Below are 22851 nucleotides of genomic sequence, written 5' to 3' on the forward strand. Positions count from 1 at the left end.
CGAGGTGGAAAATTATCAAACAGAGACGTTAGAGCGAGGACAAGTCAAAGAGAAAGTGATCCGAGTGTTGAAAGAGAAACTCATCCGATCATGTTTACAATAAAAAAGGGAGGCTTACCTAAAGGTGACATCTCTGGCACCCCTGCCAGGTACGGCCCATCCAGGAACTTTGGTTCATTGTCATTGATGTCCTGCACCTTGACCACAAACTCAGACCTTGGCTCGACAGGTAAGTTGGTTATCCGGTCAATGGCTTGAGCTTGGAGGGTGTAGTAAGCCTGGGCCTCCCGATCGAGGCGTTTTGTGGCATGGATGTCTCCAGTGTTCTCGTCAATAGTGAAGATAGAGGTGGCCCCCTCACCAGACAACACATACTTCACCTTGCCGTCTCCTTTATCCACATCAGAGTGTAGCTGTTAAAAGATAAGAACGAGGAACTGTCATATAAGATACTTAATGATCTATTGGAGCAAAATTTCTTTAATATTTTAGTCGAAATGCTTGGCTTAATAAAGGATGACTTCAGGGCTTCTGTCCCACAGGATTCTCACTAAAGCAATGATTAAATTATGATTATACCAGTGAAAGTGATACCTCACATAACCTATTCAGAGATAACAAGCCAAGTTCATTGATTTAACTGCATTACAGTTTAAAGTATGTCGTGTTTCGGCACATTTTATGATTTTCCTATACATTAGCACATTTGTGTATCAAATGCAATTATGAAGTCAAGCCTAATGAAGTATTTAATATTCAAACAATATTAATATTGTTAGAATTTTTAAGCTAATGTCTTATCTGTAGACATTTGTAAATGTCTACAGACAATGTCTACCAGGTGTTTGCAGAACACATTCAAATCAGATCAGGAGAATAATTATGCATTAATCATTTTATTAAAAAAAACACATTTGTTCTCAACAACTAAATGCTGACACTCTATGTAACATAAATATAATATATGCAATGGTCATTTCTAAAAACAAAAATCTTCATAAAGTCAAACAAAATCACATGATAGACATCAAAACCTATTGTAATTAATCAAACAGAAGTAATGCACATTGTTTTGCACTTATTTTAACTTTAAAACAAGACATAAAATATTAATATAGAGATAAAGTTTTCCTCTGCAAATATCTGTATAAATAATCTCTGAAAAGCCTAGGTCTTTTGGGCTTATGCAACCTGGCCCAAAGTTAATATTTTTAGGGAAATTCTGAACTCACAGTTAATGAAGCCCAGTATCAGTGCACCACTTAGACATTCAGCTCATCATTGGACGATAGTTTCTCCATAAATCCTAATAAGCTAAGATGAAGTTAGAGATTTGGAGTGATTTGCCGTGACATACTTTGAAAAAGTTTGCATACCATCATGTTCAAAGTACCTTACAGGGATTTTACACGATAGATTAACACTAACAATCAGAATTAGAATCAGCTTTATTGGCCAGGATTGCATTCGCAAACATTGAATTTAGCCTTGGTTTCCAAGTGTTAACAGCATACAGACAAAAAGAATCAATATATAAACTTTAGAGGAAATAAACATAGGGAAAAGGTATGATTTGTGCATGTATTTGTAACTATTTTTTATTAATGTTTATTTATGTTTATGTCCATGAAATAAGTGGAAAGTTACAAATGACATTTTCTTTTGGAAATCTGTAAATGAGCTGTTCTGATATCCTATACCCTTAAGAAGGATTTCTTTCCTGATATCCTTACAGGCTTTTTTACCATTTTGTTTATTTCAACAGTCCATAAAGTGACATATTTTATGCTTGACATGTTACGTCCAGATGTTTCTCTACTTCCTTCAGTATTTTTTTTGTCTTGCCTTTGGATATCCTCTTGTTGCAGGTTGTGTTGTGCAGCAAAGGCTGAGACAGCTACTCCAGGTTGAACTGGATCACCCTGAAGCTCTTCACATTCTCAGAAACGCCACTAACCTTCACGGATTTTCTTCTGTCGCGCTTCCGTTTTGAACTGCCTCCATGAAATCTTTTCAAAGTTTCACGATTGTGGAACTTCTTGATAACATTTCAAACTTTTCAGAGACCACATTTCGAGGTCTTTGGCAGTGCAGCCTTGTGTATTCTATTCTGTGATAATGTTTTTTTTTTCTTTTTTTTTCAACCACTCTGGAAAACTGGCAACTGCCCACTAAACATAATCCCCTGAAAATGAGCGCAGGTTTGATTTGTTTGTCTTTAAGTTTGTTATAGGAATCTAGTTTTTTTTTCTTCTTTTTAGAAATGAAGAGGACAACAAGAGATCTATACTTCCCTATATAAAAACTTTGACAAGTTTTTTTTTTATATTCTAAGAAAAAAAAGGTTAATCTGTATTATTTTCTGAAGTCCATTTACAGCTGCAGCAGCATAGTGACTGTAAGTGTGAAACAAACAAGAAGCAAGTTATGGACATCACAAAGATTTGTTTCTGGCTAGAAAAAATGAATCAGAACTGTTTTGCCTTAGCACATATCTAACAATGCATGTGGGTGCAGAAGGACTACCTTGTTACACCATCCATTAGAAGACTGGCACAAGTTTTCTGTTAAAAAAAATTAATTGCAACGTCTATATAATGATGTCACAAGTACAAAAGCTAAATGTCCTTAATTGTAGAACTGGCACTGTAATGATACTCAAAGCAAAACACTGCACTCCACACCCTTGATCCGAAAGCACATGTGCTATTCAAAATGAGAGCTCATCAACAAACAACTCACATCCTTTAAAGACTTGTCAGTCCTCGATTTTCCACGAAATCCTCTTGACTTGCATACTTCTGGAACTACGTAATGTGTTTTTAATACACTAGCTTACATTGGAAGATGGGAAACAGAGATGAAGCACCTTAAGAGCCCAAAATATAATTCTTATGAAAGTAATGCCGTTTTAAAACTTTACTACAAGCATCATGTCTGTTTTGAAGGGAATTGCATAGTGGCTACCAAAGAAAATAATCCAACCATTTAAACAACTAATGTCAGGACCTAAGACGTGTTGCACAGATGCACAGAATGGCCAAAAAGTAGAAAAATACTTCTAAATATAAATACTACTGTGAATGCTAGGCTTCAGTGGTAAGAATTTAGTGTTTACTTTCTTTCTTTTTGTAAATAAACCTCATTAGGAATTTTATTCATGTATAAGTTTGTATTAAAACAGACTATATTAGAAACCACACTTAAAATTTGAAGACATATCACTAAAACTGTTTAATATGTATAAAAAATACATTGGAATAATTTGTTGGTGTCTACCGCCCAGGTGACCAACATATACCACAATGCAAGGTTCACTTTGCCTCAGGGAAGGTCAGTGTTCATGATTCTACAATAAGAAAGAGACAGCAAAAAATTGCATCCACTGGAGAGTCCCAAGACAAAAATCACTGCTGACAAAAGAACATGAAGGCTTTTCTCACATTTAAAAAAAAAAGAAAAAAAAACTCAGGATAGCCAAGATGTTTTGGGAAAATGTTCTATGCAGCCGAAGAGACAAAACAACAAATTTTTTAGAAGATGTGCATCATGTTACCTTTGGCATAAAATGACCACAGCATATCAGAAAGAGACCATCAGCTTCCATACCAACAATCAAACATGGAAGTAGCAGTGTGATGGGCTGTTGATTAATTAATATAACCATTAATTCTGCAATATCCAGGCATCATATAAGGCCAGGTTAGATGGGACCATTATTAACTATTTCTAAATCAAATTCTAATCTGCAGTCTGCATTTTGTATTTACTCTGGATATGTTTCTCTAGTCTCAAAATCAGGTTGATGATATGAGACTTCGAAGTGTGACAAAAGCAAAAACAGAAAAGGAGGAAATATTTTTTCACAGTTCTGTGTGTATCAAATTTAACAACTATATTGGAATTCATACATAACACTGCTTGTGATAATAATTTTCATTTTGCTGCACCATGTTTATTCTGAATGCTGTGAAGATAATAAAAATTTTTTTCTTCTGACAGATGAAATCCTAAAGCATGTCAGGTGGTTAAAGTTGACATGGGCTCCCGTTTTCAAATCATGACTATGACAAAATAATCCTGGAAAAACTCTCAAGAAAGAGATTGAAATCATGATGACACAAACAAACTTTGAATAATCATAGTTGAAGTCAGGATGTTTGATGAACCTTTTTATTTTTTTACACATGAAGTGAAGGCAGCGTTTGGAGTTCGAAAATGAGGAGGCAGATTTTCTTTAGCTTACAGCTCACTGCGGAGCGTCAATGTCTCTTTCTATGACAACAAACTGAAAAATGACCATCCAGACAATCCACAGCACACATTTCGGGGGCATGTTTTTACTGATTCTTTTGACATTTTGTTTTAAACTTTGATCAAATAAAGTTTCCATTTAGGCTTTCTAAACATATTCTGTTGGTCTAAGTTCCAGGGCTATAATTCTCCTTTTCTACACAAATTTCTACACAAACAGGCTGCAAATAAAAGTCTCCAGGAATCAGTAAATGGCAATGTAGAACAATGTCACTGAAACTGGGCAATAACTATCCACTGTATACAAAACCTGATTCATGTTACAATTGAGAGCAAAACAACATAATTAAAATTTACCAAATGACCTGTGTTTCACAAGTCTCCTATTTATAATGTTTTTCATTCAAGTAAAATTGCCTGCAACAAAAGCTGCAGATTTCCAGTCCAGCCCACACTGAACATATTAATGTCCCAGTTGAGGCTCTATTGTTAAGATTCACAAACACTTCTCTTCAACTGTACCTTGAGATTTAGTGACTGAAAAGAACAGAATAGGTAATAATTCCCTGCCCTTGCAAATAAATTGCCTTATTTTATCCAAAGTTCTTACCTTGGCTCAAATACATTCATGCAGTTCTAAAATCCAACAAAACTTTATCTTATGATCAATCTCAAGAAAATGGATGCCCATAGCAAACGTCAAAATGGAGCGAGAGATATAGGAAAAAAGGTTATCTAATTCAACATCTAAGCATGACAAAAGAGACAAAACTAAAGTGTGCAGAGTTGAATGAGTGGACAATATTATAAAAATGAAATCCCTCAGCATACAAGCTCATACAATGAATGAGAAAGATTCTCTAATAACAAATTTATCACAGATACAAAGAATAGATATGTGATCTGAATTGGTTTGACTAAATGTCAAGTCCATATTTGACACAGACCACCATAACATATTGATTGATGGTACAACAGTTTATGTTATCATGAGTAAATATTCCTTTTCGTCACAGAGCTCCAGAGCTTCCAATAAATACTGGAAAGCTGTGGCTCTGAGTCGGCCTGCCACCTCATCGAACTCTTAAACAAAGTTCGATCCGAGTGCAAGAACTCTTTGCTTTTTCAATCTCTAACTTGGTCAGGATCTTTTAATGAAAGAAGACAGGACAAAGCCTGTCCGCCTTCCTCTTCAGTTGCCTTGTGGTTTGGCAAGGCTTACTTTTTCTCGCTGTAATTGAGCTGGAGCTAAGGAGGACAAAAAAGCTATTGTTTTACTCCATTCAGCAAAAAATTGTTCTTAAAAATCTATTGAAGGCGTTCAATACCGCTCCTCTTCTAGAATCATAGCATGCACAAAATGTCTGCTGCAGTTTTCAATTAGTCACTCGCTTCGGTCGTTGTTTTCTGTGTAGAGCAACGTCGGAAAACGCCTATAGGACAACATTTTATTTATATTACCATGTACTCGTGCAATGATATTGGCGAAAGTCTTCTTTCAATTTATCTGTAAATGTCAACATCTCATTATGGGATAAATAACAGTGTTATTTCAGGTTGCAAGTCGGTGCTCTAGGGGAGGAGAATGATTAGGTCAATATTATTTTGGTGGCACTGACAGACTACATGCTGTACAGAGGATACAACACCAAAGGTCTTTTATTAATGGAATCCATCAGCTCCCTGATAGATGCCGCACTGAGGGGCCACGATGATTGGATTGGCTGTGTCCTCATGCTTTAGCACGTACACATATATACGTGGCCTCTCTTATATGGAGCCCGCCATGTTTATTCACCATCTCCTGCTGTCGGGAGCAAAGCCGAGGTAAATTGTCAGTCTTGGAGAGAGTCAACATTTAATCTGGAGGAAGCCATCCGTGGCAGTTTGTTTCCAGTGAATGCCACAGACAAGAAGGACAAAGCGGGCCAGGTCAGCGGGTCAAACACACCATGTGGTCTTTTCAGTGAACTGTTTGGCTTGCTGTGTCTCCAACTTTCCCCTCGGTGGTAAAAGCCTCACAAAAAGAAAGGCTACTGGCTTCACCTCGCCACATCTCGTTTCTACTAAAAGCTGCATGAGATATGTACAGGCGGGGGGTTCTTATTAAGAATAAGACATGAATAAATGATTTTATCTCTCTGCTTCATTTGAAAATGCCAGCTTCTCACTTTAAGGTGCTATTTGGAGACTCAATTCTTATTACTTTCACAAAGCTGCTTCACTTGCAAAAAATAAAAAATAAAAAAATAAAATCAAAATAGTAGCTTAGTGATTCTTCCCTCTTTGCTTCCCTGAGGGCGAGCCGTAACACAGCACGGAGCATGGCGCTGCTCGGCGGTGTAGCTCAAAGGCACCCCGGGGAATTGTGAGGAGGGGTGGGATCTAAACACAGAGTCTTCTGAAATCAGTCCTGACACTTATCATCACTTTGTGTGCTGGCAGTTCTCCGGGGACCAGCCTGTTAACTTCTGAATTTGCTCGTGTACCGCTCGGCGACGGAGAAGGCAGGTCAGAAAGCATGAAAGAGCCAGTAACAACCCGACGATTCAGACTTTTTAAACAGGAATTTCTGCTTGATGAGATCAAACATTTGAATTGTTGATTTTCACCATCCGGTACATGAAGAAAACAGATGCATGAAGGTGCAAAAGTGGCTCTTTCTTAGTGGATGTGCAAAGTACCAAAAGGAAAAAACATATACCTCTGTCAGAAGTTCAAATAAATAAAGATACACAAGCAGCGACACAGATGTTTCAAGGTGGCTGAACAAAATTTTTTTTTTTAGGAGAATAAAATGCCCTGCACTCAGCGAAGCCTCCACAACTCAAAATGGACACAATAGCACGAGCATTACTCAGTCTGCAGCAGAGAAACAGCTTCCCCCCCACTACCTAACAGCCATCAATAAAGAACTACTCTCAGATTTTTCACAAAGGAGTTCAAACAGAAACATGCATCAAGAATTCGACAAACATGGTAGGGCAATAATGAGGGGCCCTCCACACTAATTGGCGCCCGTGTTTAGTGAACACAAACATCAGATATGACCTTTCACACACATTTAACATTTCCAGTGCTCTGAAAGTTTGTGTCACTTCCATGAAACAACATGACAATACCTGAAATAGCATGTTCCCTGTTTCTCAGATCATAAATGAGTTAAATACTAGTTATTAGTTCAATTTCGTTAATGAAACCCAGGCCAGATTAGTGGCTGACGACTCAAATGGTGCCCATTTGACAACATAAAGTAGCCCAAACATCCCAAAACACAATGCATTATGCTTCTTAGAAAATGGAGAAAACAGAACTATTGTTAGCCTTCCCAGACTTGGAAACTTACCCAAGATTACTCTCTGAAGAAAGAAAAACATGATAATAATGACATATTTAATTGCAATTAAAATAGGGTTAAGGTAAAAACTCCTACCAACATTTTTCACTTTTACAACAAAGAGGGCAACACTAAGATGGTTTTAGGCCAAATGTTACAGAATTAGGTAACATGACAATGCCACAATTTGCATGGTAATAAAAAATAGCACCAACTTCGACAGCTAATCAAAAAACAAAAAATGTGGAAGAAGCATGCGGAGAGCTAAATCTTAAAGAAGATACCAGGAAAGATAGATTTACTGTTAGATCATTCTGAGTGTAAATTAAAGACTAAATAATGTGTTAAAAAGCCATTTATTATTTACTACTTTAGTGCTTAACATTATTGTGTCCAACTGTACAGCAAGTACAACTAAAACGTATACAAAAATCAAATGAAATCAAGCTTAAGACAGAATAAAAGGGTCTCTCCACCACAAAAAAGAGCCACATTTGCAGAAGGAGCAGCTGTCAGTGACATCGGCTCCAGACATGCTTGGTTTTTCATCTATTCACTCGGCCATGTTCTGGTGAGTAGCCATGGAGCTGTGCTTTGAGAGCGAGGCTCAGTGGCTCTTTCATTTCCAACTGGGAGGTGGGGAATTAGTAATCATTATAGGGAGACTGTGGGTTTTCACTAAGCAGAGCACAGTTGCATGGGATTTGTCGCATATTTCCCCTAAAAAGAATAAATGTGTTTCACTTGCATACTTATGTTTGTAATTTTTTTTAGGATTTTAATTTTTATTTGACACTTTTTGATTCTGCCAGCTTACATATCCTGTAGTTTCAATAAAACAGGAACAAATATTTCAACTGCCAGGTCGAATCAGTCACATTTGTGTATGCACCAGTTTTTACGACAGCAGACTTATGTGGATGCTGTAATTTCCTGACAGGTATGCCAGAAGAAATTGTGCTTTCTTTTATTTGTTTGTCTCTTGTCATTATCAGAGACAACTGAAGCATCTGTGGAGAGAATTTCTGAGTAATTTTTTGTGCAGGGGGTAAAAGGTGAAGTTGGATATGGAGTGAAGAAGGAAATTGTGTGTTACATTCAGTTTTAGGGAATATTTTAGTTATTCTGTCCTTTAAAGATCTTAGAATCAGGAAAATTGAAACTGACTCGACCATTTCATTAATGTTTTCTGATCTAAGCCATCTCACTCTCCTAAGCAGGTCTGAAATCTGTAGTTTTAACATGACAAAATATAAACAATAAAAGAAATGTGGAAACTTTTGCAACTGCCACTTGATCATATTGAGCAATACTGCAATAGCAGAACTTTTATTGGTTTTCTGTTGTGGGACATTTAAACATAAAACAAGCGAAATAAAACAACATTCAACAATCAGAAAAATCAAGGATTAGCAAGCAAAAGATTTAAGATAAGTTTGAGAGCGAGTTCCAAAAAACGTAGTCCAACATTCAGTTTATTCTCAAGTAAAAAAAACATTTTAGACAGATAAAAATTTTGCAAGGGAAGGAAATCCAGCGAGGTCACCCTGACATCAGGTCAGGAAACATTTGGGGAAAAACAGAACGACTGAAGGTGTTCAGCTTCTTTCAAATAAGATGACTGGAGCACTGCACTCTGCTTCCAAACCCATTCATGTCTGTGCTGTGCAGAGGTAAAATAGCTCTGCAATGCAGCGAGATGAATCCCATGCAAGGTTGACCGCTGCCACACAGATGAAGTTGGAATGTTTTAAATTTGGACTTAGCTCTCGGTAATTACTCTTCGTAATATGAATGAACGAGCTTGTGCATTTGTTTGTTTTATCAATACTGAAGATATTCTAAATGAGATATGCTGTTCTTGTGAATCAAAATTCTTGCCAATGAACAGCAGTCCCCAATCATGATGCTGCCATTGGCTAGTTTCACACTTTTGGAAAAGTGGGCCAAAAATTTTATTCTAGCAGCATCACACAGGATTGTTCTGGACCAAATTAATGAAGAATACAGGAGATTGCTGAATACCTGAACTCAACTGACGGTTGCTTTTGATTTCTTTGAACCATCTTTCATAATTTTCTGTCTTTTTTTCTCAGTCTGACTTCATCAATTGCTTTCTTCTTGCCAGTCTAACATCAAACCTCGATTTGTGGTTTGATGAGACATGCTAATAGCTATCCCATTAAAAGAGCTGTAAATCTCTGCAGCTTCTCCAGAGCCTTTGTCCTTTTTTATGTCTTTTTTTGTCTCACCCATCTTCTGAACAACTCTTTTCAACTTTCCTGTCCCTGCTGGAAGAAAGCAACCCAAAAAATATGCTTAAGATTATATTTTTCATGGAAAATGTGAAGTTTTAAGGTGCATTTATACTTTTGTAAGGGACAGTAATTCTAGTTCCCTTACAAAATGTGCAAAATAAGAGCTGTAAATTGTTGATTTGATAAGATGTTTAAGAAAGCTTCACAAAGAAGAACAAATATTTGCTTTGTTTTCTATCTGAACACATCGAGACATGAAAGAAGTTCCCACAAGCAATTCTGAGAGGTTTCTTTAATGATTACGACAGCTGTTCTGCCAGATGTGAAAGAGGAAAAAATGCACCTGAAATGTCAGTTGACATAGATCAGTAGATGTGCCTGTACACTGGCAGAAACAGCACTTGAAATATAAACTGAAATAATTGAAGTGTCACTATATTGTCCTCAAAGGAGCTACATACTCGTTACGATTAGGAGAAATTGTGTCTTCTGCTGCAAATTATTGATTAAAACGCTCCAATAGGGTGAGGGTTACAACTAGTTTCAGTGCAAACAGATACAGACATGTGTCACGACTTGACAGCAGACAAAGCAAAGTGCAGACAGTTATTTTTAGAGGATAAATATGAAAATGCTGAAGGCGCCGTTTTCAGCAGGGATGAGACCGCTGCGTCTCCGAGACGGCAGCTGTACACACGAGAGAATCGGCTTTTGGTGAAAGTCGAGAAAAATGATTTTCAGTATTGTGACTGCCATTCATTCATTTTGTTTCCAACAGAAAGCGACAGCTCATATCTGCACCTGCTGACTGAGTCATAACACCAGGGACATAATGGCTCTGTTGCTGTATGTGGAAATTGAATTGTGATTTTCTCCCACCTTAAAAGGTATGAGACAAGATCCCCCATGCGAAGAAAATCGCATGGAAATCCAATACCTCAATGAGGCATTTTTGGTTCTTTGTGTGAATGAAAAAAAAAATACTAATGTAGGTGCTAAATGTATTTATTTATGCATTCGCCACACTTTTACGAAACACATTATAGTCCTCGTCTTTGGTGCAAAAGAACCTTCAACCAGGATCTGGCAGGAAATAATATGCTCCTGCTTCAAGACAAAGAAACAAGCAGTTAAAGTCCTAAAGAGGTTTTCATAACACTGTCTAGACCTGGGGTTTTTTTGTTTTTTTTACATAGTCCAACAGCAGTTCATGGGAAGTTTTTATTTGTAATACTTGCAAGGCATAATAAAAATTTTTTTAAAAGTTTATATGTACATCAAAACAGGATCCAGATGAAAATTCAGGTTCTGTGTAGTAGCTTTTTTATTAAAGATGGGCTTGTTACTGGCATTACCGTAAATGATGGTTCTGAAATGTTCAAAACTTTCTAAATTATTCTTTTGCCTGTTGTTTTAACTGACCATAATATGAAATGTGTAATTTAAAAATGATAATACTTTACCAGGAAAATTATACACACTGGCTCTACACAACTTCTTTGAAAAGTAATTCAATGGTGTTGACAGTTCTGAAATCATTTTCAAGTTGATGATTTTCTTAGTAGTTACAACTGACTGCAGCTGATTGCTTCTATGTGTGAAAATAAGAAAAGTACCAATTAGTTTAATGGCTAAAGCGGTGCAAAGCAAAAAAGATTAATACGGAAAAATCTAGCAAATATTTGTAGTCTGAAAGATCATACCTGAAAGATCATAAAATATATCTCTGTACCACACACAGAGATATATAATATGTATATATATTTCATTTGTTTTATCTTGTTCAATTGTCTTGCACATAAAATGTGAAATACAAATTAATTTGCATTGCCTTACTGTTCAGGAAGGAAGTTTTACAACAATGCAAAATGAGTAGCTGACTGCTAGAAAGACTTCTCCAAATTAAACGAATTGTTTGCACACATGAAGTGCTTTAAAGGAATAGTTTTGATAAGATTCTTAAATTTAATATATTATCAACTCAAATTGAATTCATGGTTAAGATTTCCATTTGGAAGATGGATGGATTGACGGACGTAACTTGTACACACTACAGTCGGATAAGGTTCTGAAAATCCAAATATTGTTCAATATTGTTTCTTACTTAAATAAAAGTTAATGCTTTTCCACATTTTTCATTAAGTGTATCTTCATTATGCAGTTTCTTATGTTAGCATCAACCCAGGATTTGTGCAAATCTTTTTTCTTACCTTGTAGTTATTTCTGGAATATCATTTTTAGTTTAAACTTGTGCACCTGATTTTTTTTGTTTGTTTAAAAGATTCAACGATAAAACATTTGGTGACCAAAATCAGATGGTTTTCTTATCAACCTTGTCCCTGTGCTTTTCCTTCAGGCTCTATTGGTCAGCAGCACTTTCCCATAATGATCCTTCCACAAGTCCTGCTGTGTTTAAAATTCCCTCTGACCAGATCATAACACCACTCCTCATGTTCCACAAATGACCCAAATAAGCCATCACCACAACCTCACAGTGATAGTTTTAAGCATACTGAAATCGTTTGGGAAACTAAATCTGGATGAGGCAAAATTGGGGATACTACTGTGCCCTAACACATCTCATTAGACCTCACCAAGAACCTGCAAAGCTAATTCAGTTTCTGGTAGCTCTTTAATGCAGCAGCAGACTTTTCTTGGCCGTCACCGACACACTTAACTCTGCTGCTGAACCTAGAGATGCATTTTCCTTACAAATGTGGAACGATTTAAAGGGGAATAAACAGGCTTTCCAAGATACATAAGATTTAGTGCTGTGACACATTGCTACAACTAATTAATAATCACAAATGTAATGTTTTTGTGTATAAAACAATGCTTTTACTTACACCATTTGTTTAGTGGGTACATTACTACCAAATGCATATATATATATATATATATGACACTGAATTTTTCTTAAGCTATAGGATTCTCCTCCTTCTGCATAACAAAAAAACACTGCTTTTTTGTTGATATATAACAAAAACATATTTGTTATGTTAAATATGTTTTATATACAGTACAGACCAAAGGTTTGGACACACCTTTCTAATTCAATGGGTTTTCTTTATTTTCATGACTATTTATAAGGCAAGAGATCCCACTTATTAACCTGACAGGGCACACCTATGAAGTGAAAACCATTTCAGGTGACTACCTCTTGAAGCTCATCAAGAAAATGCAGAGTGTGTGCAAAGCAGTAATCACAGCAAAAGGTTGCTACTTTGAAGAAACTAGAATATAAGGGGTATTTTCAGTTGTTTTACACTTTTTTGTTTAGTGCATATTTCCACATGTGTTATTCATAGTTTTGATGCCTTCAGTGTGAATCTACAATGTCAATAGTCATGAAAATAAAGGAAACTCATTGAATTAAAAGGTGTGTTCAAACTTTTGGTCTGTACTGTATAAATAATTAATTGCAGCTGTTAAAACCCCTCAACCCTCACCCCAGAAAAATACAATGGAAAAATGGAACAATGACACGCGGGCGTTCCGCTGCAGGTTAAGTTCTCAGCAAAATGCTCTTTTTGGACCTGAAATAGCCAAAGCTACTAAGATATTGTTGAGCTACAGTCTCCAACTCAAGCCTTCCCTATTCAGCTCTTCCAGACTAGCAGCAGCAGTTAGCAAACACCTGGTGGAACTATGCATCTGTTGAGCTTTTCATACGGACTACATCTCAATCAAACACTATTAAGAACAGATATGAACGGCATAATTGAGAAATGTTGTGATGACCTGCAGAAGGAAGCATGCCTGAAAGAACAGGGACCAAGCCAAACTTCTTTAATGTTTCATATATTCATCATTTTTATAACAACTAATGTAAACCATTACTTGATTATGCTATAAAATGCCACTATTTGCCTTGAAAATAGACATTACTGCCACTTTATGGTTCCTTTTTTCTTTGAGTGTTTTTCTCTTTGTCTGCTTTAAACTGTTTTAATCAAAATGATGGAAAAAAATGGTTGACAGGAATAGGCATCCTTTTCAAAGCATTAAAGAAAAGAAAAAACAAACCTCTCTCTCATCACAAAAAACATCCTTGGATGTTATTGTCTTGTTTTTGTGTGCAAGTGAAGAAAAGCCACGTATGACAATCAAAAGGAATTTTATTTCCATATAAGGTGGTAAAGGGAAGAAGGAAACCATTAAAATATGGTGAACAGAGAGAGATGACCAGGCTTTTCCACAAATAAGAAAAATAAATTATTCCAAAAAGTATAAAGGCAAAACAAACTCCTGTGTCTAAATGACAGACAATACAGACGAGGTCGAAGGTTGTGCTGTTGTACCAGTGTGTTGTGTTACTGAGACATGTTGAATCTTCAATCATCGTATAATCTTATTTTTCTGAGATCAACATTTGTTTTCATGGTACTGAGGTTTATATTTATCTAAAATCACATGACAATTTTACATAATTGAAAAGAATCTGAAAAACTAACACTGTGAATTTTATGGTCTTAGATACAAAGAGATCAAATACAGCATCTCATCCAATCTGTTAATTTAAAAGGAATTTTATCTGAACTGACTGATGGAACATGTACATAATCCGTAATTAAATCGTAGACTTTTAAAGAGCTGTCAGAGTAAAGTGTCTCCAGTAAAATTCAGACAAATTAGTTTAGGTAATATTGCTACAGGCATCTGAGTCAAACAATGACAGAACCACATATATCAAGGAGGCATAAAGACCTAAATTCTACAGGTAAGGTCATCTGCAGGATATACAGTACAGTAGGGGAGGTTAAAGTGGGCTATAAATATAGCCTGGCCTGCTGTTCTCAACCTCCCCCAGCTTTCAGACTCTAGAGCTGCTCATCCTCTTCACTGACATGTTCTAATAAAAATAAAACTCTGCCTGTACATTATGCCATGCATGTTTTAGTTTCTACATTTAACAACAAGTAGAGACTTTGTCTATTTTAACATGGCATTTGAAGTGAAGATGTAATCAATGTGCAATCACATTAGGATTTTGGTATTTCCTTTCAACCACAAAAACTTTAATGTGACAGTGCAGAAATATTAACTATCATAGCTAAATTCTGGCACAGGAGAAGGAAACGTTGTGGGAATATGATGGAGGAATAAAAATCTAGAAGCTTCAGAGGGCCACAAATGGCCGCAGGGTCACACTTAAGACATCCCTGCTAAGAAATCTTTTTTTTTGTCATTGTGAATCGACTTACAGAGCATATGATTTTAAAAAATAAATAAATAAATCTTTACTCTTGCGTGAACAAGTTTGAATAAACCTGTATCCCTCCAAGTTAAAAAGAATCAATACCAATAGTTTTGTACATGTGGTACTTTTCTCATGTCACGAACTTGTGTAAACTTCACTACACTGTAGACTTTTACACACACAAATGTTTCATCAAATGTGCATGTCAAAGTTTCTGCAGACAACAACAACAAAATGATTTCTACGCAGCTCTGCCATTCAGCAGAATGTCAGACGGCTAAGGTGAAAGTATCCAGCATGTGTGGTCATGACTCCCATTTGGGATGGGGAGAAAATAAACAATTCTGCTTTATAAAGTTTGTTTTAAGATATTTTTTCTACAGCTAAACATGCCGGTGGGTCACTTTTGACCCGCAAGACAACACAAGGGTTAAACAGATGAAATGCTCTTCAACTTTTGAACTCTACCAACAAAGATAATATTTTGGTGGACTATTTCCATCTAACATGCATTTTTTTCAACTGAAAAGGACTAAAAAGCTTGAACAAAAAGAACTGTATTTAAAAGATCTGCTTTCTGTGGATGCATATCATGGCTGCTGGTGGGAAGAGGCCTTGTGGTTTCTAATGGTCGGCACTTTAACAGCAATAAAAACCATGATAGGTGTTTTGGGGTAGCTAGGATCACTCGTGAGGTCACACGACACTCAGGAGAGTCGTCAGAGTCTTTGTTAATTAAACTATGAAGTGCTGACCGGCTGGGAAAGGATATTTACTCCTTTGGATTTCTTCAGTGCAATCATTATTTTACCATCCAATTCCTTTTCAAATATGAGACAGCTTTTGATAGGCTGATGACCACCTCATTTTCTTTAGAAATATTTTTTTCTAATTCCATACCCCGTCAAGTTTGACAAAATTTGTCCTATACAAGTGTAATTAGGGCAGAATGAGACACCATGACAAAGTGGTCGTACATATGGCTTGTGACCCACAGTTTTATAAACATTATATGCGAAAATTAATACCCAAGTGAGTCAAACTGGGTATTGTGCAAATTTCATCCTTTTAGAAGGAGTAGTTAATGTTGTATTAATATGTAATTTTCCTGAGAATTCAAAGCAGGAAGACGTTTGTGCTCATGAACCTTTGGCTTTATTTTTTTTAACTACACTGTTTGCAGGTGTATGATTTGAATAGTAACATGCTCAAAGTCCAAATCCAAACACATTCTAGGTCTGTATGGTTGGACAAAAGGTATAAAAATTATGATTGGTTTGAAGAGTAATCTTAATATCTTTTACTTTTGATTTACTGTTATTCAATTTGCACACTTTGTATTTTACCTTCATGCCCTGCCTTATGTAAAATATACAATAAGTGCATTTTATGTGGTTTTTAAAAAATAATATTTTATTATCAATGTAGTTGCAGTGCTTAAACAGGGCTACATCCGGAGGCAGCTTTTTTCTGGTTTGATCAAGAAGATCTTTTGGTTTTCCACAATCAGATAGCCAGCTCTGAACCACATCAATACATTAAAAATGTATTCTACAGTAAATTATTCATCAGTTCTCAGTTGATTTCTTTGTAAACAATGTGCCAGTAACCAGGTTAGTGACATAAACTAGATTCATCTCAGGATTCTTGCAAACAGATTCTCTGACACTACAAGACTCATTTATTTGCAGTGTTTGTGAGCGCTCCTGCAGTAGTTACAACAGATGGCCTGATACAACCAGCTCACAAGACAAGATGATGCACGATGTCTGTATTCAAGAGAACAAGACAATATTTAAAATAATATTTTTGAAAAACCTCAGAATCATATTTTTATTACCTTACAAGTAAATATTTCAAAAATTTTATACAGTAAATAGTTTGCATGTTTCAAAATATCAAACTGTGTTTTAAAAAACACTGTTTAGTTTTTATGTTTTTATGATCAACTGAAGCTTTTATTCATTTGCTGCTACAATGCAACTTGGCAACAACTCAACTACTTCCTTTACAACTTCAGGAAAGTCAGATGCTGACAGCAAAAAGATGAGGCTTTTCTAGACCGACTTCACTTTCACAAGAATCAGTGTTTCACTGTCGCAAGATGCACTTTCATTCAATTATATTTTCCATATTTGTATAAAGAAAAAAGCTATGTGTAGAGCCAGGAATTTTTCAGCTTAAAACTTCTAACCTGATGCTTTATTTTGTTCTTTGTTACTTCATACAAAAAGTATAAGGCAAACAAGACTCAAATGTTTTATTTACCACAATGTTTTGAAAAATCAGAATTCCTTCCAGTACACACAAAGTTCTTCTTTTCATGACTAAATCACGTTGTGATGAGAGACGGTTGTATTCCCTTCAGCATGATAAAAGCATAAGCAGCAGTTTGCAGCACAGCAGGACGGCGTCACAACAGGGCCTAACTGTATATTATTACATACTAAAGGACTCAAACAGCAACTTTCCTACTTATTAATTTTTCTTACATTTACTCAACATGTATGTGTCCCACTTCCATATAATGAAGTCAGACTGACTATGCTGGGGTAGTTATTATATTTCTTCTCTCCAAAGCCTTGCATCTGGGTGCTTTTCTTCTCGGTATCTGCTGTATGTGCATATTTAATGGAACAGATTCAAAGCAAATCCAGTAGGTTTTACATAAATAGCTGTGAAAGAGCTAAAAATGTGTGTTCGTATGCCTGAACAAATAACCTGTCTGTAAGTGAAATGTCAGGAAAAGTGTATTCAGAAGAAGGAAAAAAAAATACAAAACCTGGCTTTAAACTGATTACATGCGGTACCACCAAAAATGATTTAATCTCTTCTTCTGGTTCTTTTAGTTACGCTCCCCCTTCAGGTATGGATTAGAGTCCTAAAAATTTCACTCCACGTCAGAGCTTTATATTTAGTTTTTTAAGGATAGTAATCCCTCAACGCAATAAAAAATAATAAATTTACACCTTTACATAAGAAATAGCCCATTTCACAGTGAAGTTTCATATTTCATTTCCACTTTTACTGATGCAATGCATATCTACTTGAATATCTGCTATCAAACTTATTATGTCTGGGCTGAAGATTAAAAAAAAAAAAAAAAGGTTTGCTGTTGATGTCAAATGAATAAAAGTTATTGAAATATAAATTCTCAGAATCTCTTCTTTGTATAGCAGTCCAAAAAATGAATAAATAAAAACAATTGTTTTCATTCTCAGTGCGGATTTAGGCAGCTTTCAAGTAAAAAATACTCTATAATCATTGTCTCGGAAAGAAATAAAAAAAGAAACTTCAACAACTTTGAAAGACAAAAATTTTATGAATAAAGCAGAATGTTTATTCTGATAAAAAAAGTAAACCTACCCGTGGAGTACTGTCTCAGTGATGTTAATATGTGCTGTGCTGGGTCAGAAATTATGTCATACAATCTCAGTTTTCAGGGAGGCCAAGCACTCGCTCTCATCTTGGATTGTTAAGTTTTATGTCTTTTTGTCCAACTTTAAATAGCTAAATACCTCAGGCATTCGCCATTAGCACTTTGTGGCTCCTAATGTTTTGTCTGCATCAACTTAAATTTGCATGGCTCTATTTTAGCCACATGATTGGTCCAGCACGGATCTATTAAACTTTTCTGTACATCAAAGATCTATCAACCTATTCTCACATGTCTATTGAGGAACATTTATTTCATGGTATCGCCCAGCTCTACTCCATTTTTAATTGTATAGGTAGGGTTATTCTAATAATTTGGAAAGGATCCTACAGATATATCCGATGCTTCAGTAGAAATAATCGGAGCCGTAAGGCTTAACAATATCAATTATATTCCTTTCTCCATTCATTGTCATGGCAGGCCCTTATTAAGCACAGAAGATATACGTTTTAATGCTCAACACTCTCTGCTGAAACTGTTTTACAGTTATTTTGGTACATATGAATTTGATTAAAAACCAGTGAACCTGTAGAGAGCACTGATGACTCCCAGCACTCTGAGGTGACCGCTGATGACAATAACATCAATAATCTGTTCTCAGCGGCCAGTCCTTCCCGATCCTTGGGGGAAGATGACCGACAAGGACAATGAACAATCCAAATAGTACAGATCTGCATCAGGACACAGATAACCACCTACTTCATTCACCATAAATCACACAATTTCAGGAACCGCTGACTTGTATTTTTGTAAAAAACTGCAGTTTTCTCTATAGATTCTGAGCCAATATAGAAAAACAAAAACATCAATACCACTACATGTATATATCAAAGAAGGTAAGAATTTGCATGACGCAAATTTTTACATTAAAGAGTGCTTAGGAGAAATTTGCCTGTAAGAGCAATGAGTAAACTCAGGATATATAATGTGCCATAAAAAGTTGATCTATACAACGAAATAAAACAATTTCGCCAGCTTGTCTTCCAGAAGTGCTCTTTGTAGTGTGGTGAAACAACCTTTCATAAGTAATAGGCTAGGCAAGGGAGGGCTTTAACATTTGGGAAAGCAGGGACATGAAGTGAAAGGGCAGTCCTCCACAGTGGTGGGAGTAAATACTGCCGTCACCACAGGGAAATGCTCCATTTGTTTAATGTGCCATTTCGGAAGTGGAACCCCTGTAATCCTACAGACATGGTAACCTCATGGTGTATAACTCCCCTCTGGAATTTGATCAGAGCTAAAACTGTTTACCAATATTTGGAGCCTGACATTTATTGAAAATGGCCTTTAGTAAAAGTCATAGCGGGACCGTGAAGAGGTTTTCAGATGAGCCTGTGAAGTTTCTGCTTCGTCTGAGTCAGTAAGATGTATCAGTCACATCAGGCGAGACACAGGCAGCCTCTGAGGACGCAGCCTCCAAACGCTTGTGTGAACATTTACAAAGAGATGCAAATAAGCAAAAATGCTGCTAATATAGTTTTAACTGTTAATGTTGTCCAATGCATAAAGAAAATTAACACAAATTTTCTTTTTTATAAATCAGAAAAGTTGTCCAAAATTTACTGGTAATTATACGGGGCTCTACTATAACACTACCATGTTGGAGTTAATGGAGTGAAATGCTTATAAATTAAATGTTTATAAAACTTACATTAACATCTTAAATCAGAAATACAATCAAGAACATGCCAATTTCCTGCAATAGAAGGAGTTGTGCTTAGCGTGGGTCTGAAGAGCATCAGATTTTTTCAGTCTGTAGATAACTGTACTATTTAAAGTTACACTGTTGTTAATTTGGCACCTGCTCTTAGCATCTTTATTAATCTGTGTTAGCTTTGTCTGAATAACCTACTCTTCTAAATTTTCTCAGAATTTTAGCACAATTTGCAAGGTTTTCTTAATTATTCTATAACTGTGTGACTCAAATATCTACCATGTAGAGAAGAAATGTAACTCTGAGATGAATCATGGATTTTATGGGAGAGAGTGGACTGAAGCTCATTTGATCACTCTGTAGATTTACTTTAAAATGGCAGAATTGTTTACCTGAATCTGTTGCACAAGTTTGATGTGATGAGTTGTATTGAAAGGTGAACTGAAATTGTATGTAGTAGAAGCAACAAACAGCCAAATAGTAGAAACTCCAGGATGGATGAGAAGCCCTGGATTGTATAATATCTGTTTTGTTTGTTGCATTTCAAATGAAGTCATTGCAAAACATTTTCAGTAACATATTAAAAAGAGTCTCGCATTGAACTTGAAATGCTTTGCCATCTTTTATTAAAGCTCCAGTTTATTCCAAACTCTAAACCGCTTTTTCAGTTTCGCTTGTGGTATTAACCCTAGATGTCATTTGGACAAAGTAGCATACCATCTGTGCAGTTTGTTTGTATTTATGTTATTTTGCATTGAAATGTTTTTGCCCATTTCATTACGGGAAGCACAGTGTGGATGAGGCACCTAAAACTGCTTCATGATTATCTGCCTTCGCCGTCCAGATGCAGTGAGCATAATTATCGACGGAGTGTTGGCGCTCACTTATCTTGGCAGTTTAGCCAAAGCATGCATTTGCTTCTGCTTCTTGGTCTGACATATGCCATGAATCTCCACTATGCCTCCAAACTTATGAAAACCTTCGAAGTCTTTCAAAGACTTTTTGTGGGATTCGATACAATATGCCCAAAACCCAGCTCCAGGTACATATGACTCAAAAAGAAACTTATTGCCCTGGCAACTAACCTGAATACTGTTTCTATGGTTCTGAACAGCAAGTTTATTGTATCTGTTCAATGTTATACTTTCGTCAGTGAAAGAGTGCAATTGTTCCGGATGTTGCCCTGGATTGCCCTGTGACAATTTTCTACTAAAATGAGACACGGTTTCTGATGTGGAAAATGTTCTATTGACTGATGACTTTCTACAGATTAAGCTGCTATATTTTAAAAATTAAGATCAGAAATTGTAGTATGTGAAATTTTAAAGTCGACACGTTTCAAAAAAACAAAAGGCAAAATATGTTTCCTGTCAAGATGTTGCTTTGCTGCATTTTAATATAAATGTCAGGTATTCTTGAATTGAAACTTTTACTATGTTAATATAAGGAGTGAAGACAAAATTATGAAGTATTTAACTCACATTATAATTAGTTCAGTAAATCTGGTAAGTAAATAAGTATTTACAATATCTTGTCTTATCTTTTTTAAAGTAATAAACTATCATGTTTTATTGTAAAAAAAGAAATAATGTTAAGCTTTAATAGCAATTAGCTGACCAAATTTACAAAAATTGTTTGGTAAATGTTGCTTCATTTCTTTTGAGTAATATCAAAGAAACAGTGTTTACAATGAGACTGCTAGATTTAGAGATTTAAAATAACTGATTTCTTCTCACTGTGCTTGTGATAAATACCCATGAAAACAATGTGGAACAGAGAAAACCACTGACAACATCCATGAGGAAGAAATGTCTTCTAGTTTGCCTAAATGTGATATTATGGAAAACAGAGATCCATCTACTGTGCACATGACACTTGGAAACTCTGCTGTCAAGAACAAGTTAGCTTTGATTTCATCTGCCACTTGTGGAAAGCCAGTGTGCCTCTGCTGCTACATGCTGTTGCCTTAAGTGCCCCAGACAGTACAAAAGTGAGTGTGACATCTCTACTGCATGAGCCACCATCTGCTGAAAGGACCCCGAGGCCAACACATGAAGAGTCAGCAGAAGTTTGGGTAAAGCACGGAAGTCAGACCTCCTCATGGTCTGGAATGCTGTATCATACAAGAACTACTTGAAATTGTGACATTTTACATTTTTTAACTCATTTCTTTGCCTAAAAGTTCTGATAAAATGGTTACGTTGAGTAAGTTTTTAAAAATATTTAATAAAAAAGTCGCTGAGGTGGTAACAGAGGGATGACTATTGTTAACTGCAAACATGCAGACATGACCTGGCGGGCTGGTCAATCAGTCAAGCTTCTCTCACAAGAGAGCAGAAGAGGACAGTGGTTCATTTTTAGACCTTAGCTTAGGTGGATAACATCAGCTTTACATGTAAGTATCAACCAATTACCAAAATTTAGGGAATCACTGCACCACTAGTATGAAGACAGATTTTTAAATATGAAACCAGCAGTAAAAAATGTTTTATATTACTACAGGATTTTAAGACATTTTAGCTGATTGTCAGTTATTATTCCTCTGATTGCTTTGTCTTCAGTCAACCATTGTTATTTTAATAAACGTGATCAGTAAGCCATTCAGAAAAACAACAAACCTAAAATTAAGAGATTTGTCAGCAGCATAGAGGTAGGAAGTCACATCAAGATAACAAATGTCATCTGAACTGTGAATATTTTCTATTCTTTAAA

General features: G+C 36.0%; 1 protein-coding gene across 2 annotated transcripts in view; it reads right to left on the reverse strand.

Moving 5' to 3' along the window:
• The window catches only part of LOC116712022 (cadherin-7), a 129760-nt gene that overhangs the window by 76299 nt on the left and 30610 nt on the right, over window positions 1-22851 (reverse strand). For both annotated transcript variants that reach the window (XM_032551687.1, XM_032551688.1), the window contains one exon: window positions 119-413. In XM_032551687.1, the coding sequence (XP_032407578.1) occupies window positions 119-413 (295 nt within the window). The remainder of the gene's footprint in view (window positions 1-118; window positions 414-22851) is intronic.

Source organism: Xiphophorus hellerii, chromosome 21, assembly GCF_003331165.1.
Source record: "Xiphophorus hellerii strain 12219 chromosome 21, Xiphophorus_hellerii-4.1, whole genome shotgun sequence".
Lineage (NCBI taxonomy): Eukaryota > Metazoa > Chordata > Actinopteri > Cyprinodontiformes > Poeciliidae > Xiphophorus > Xiphophorus hellerii.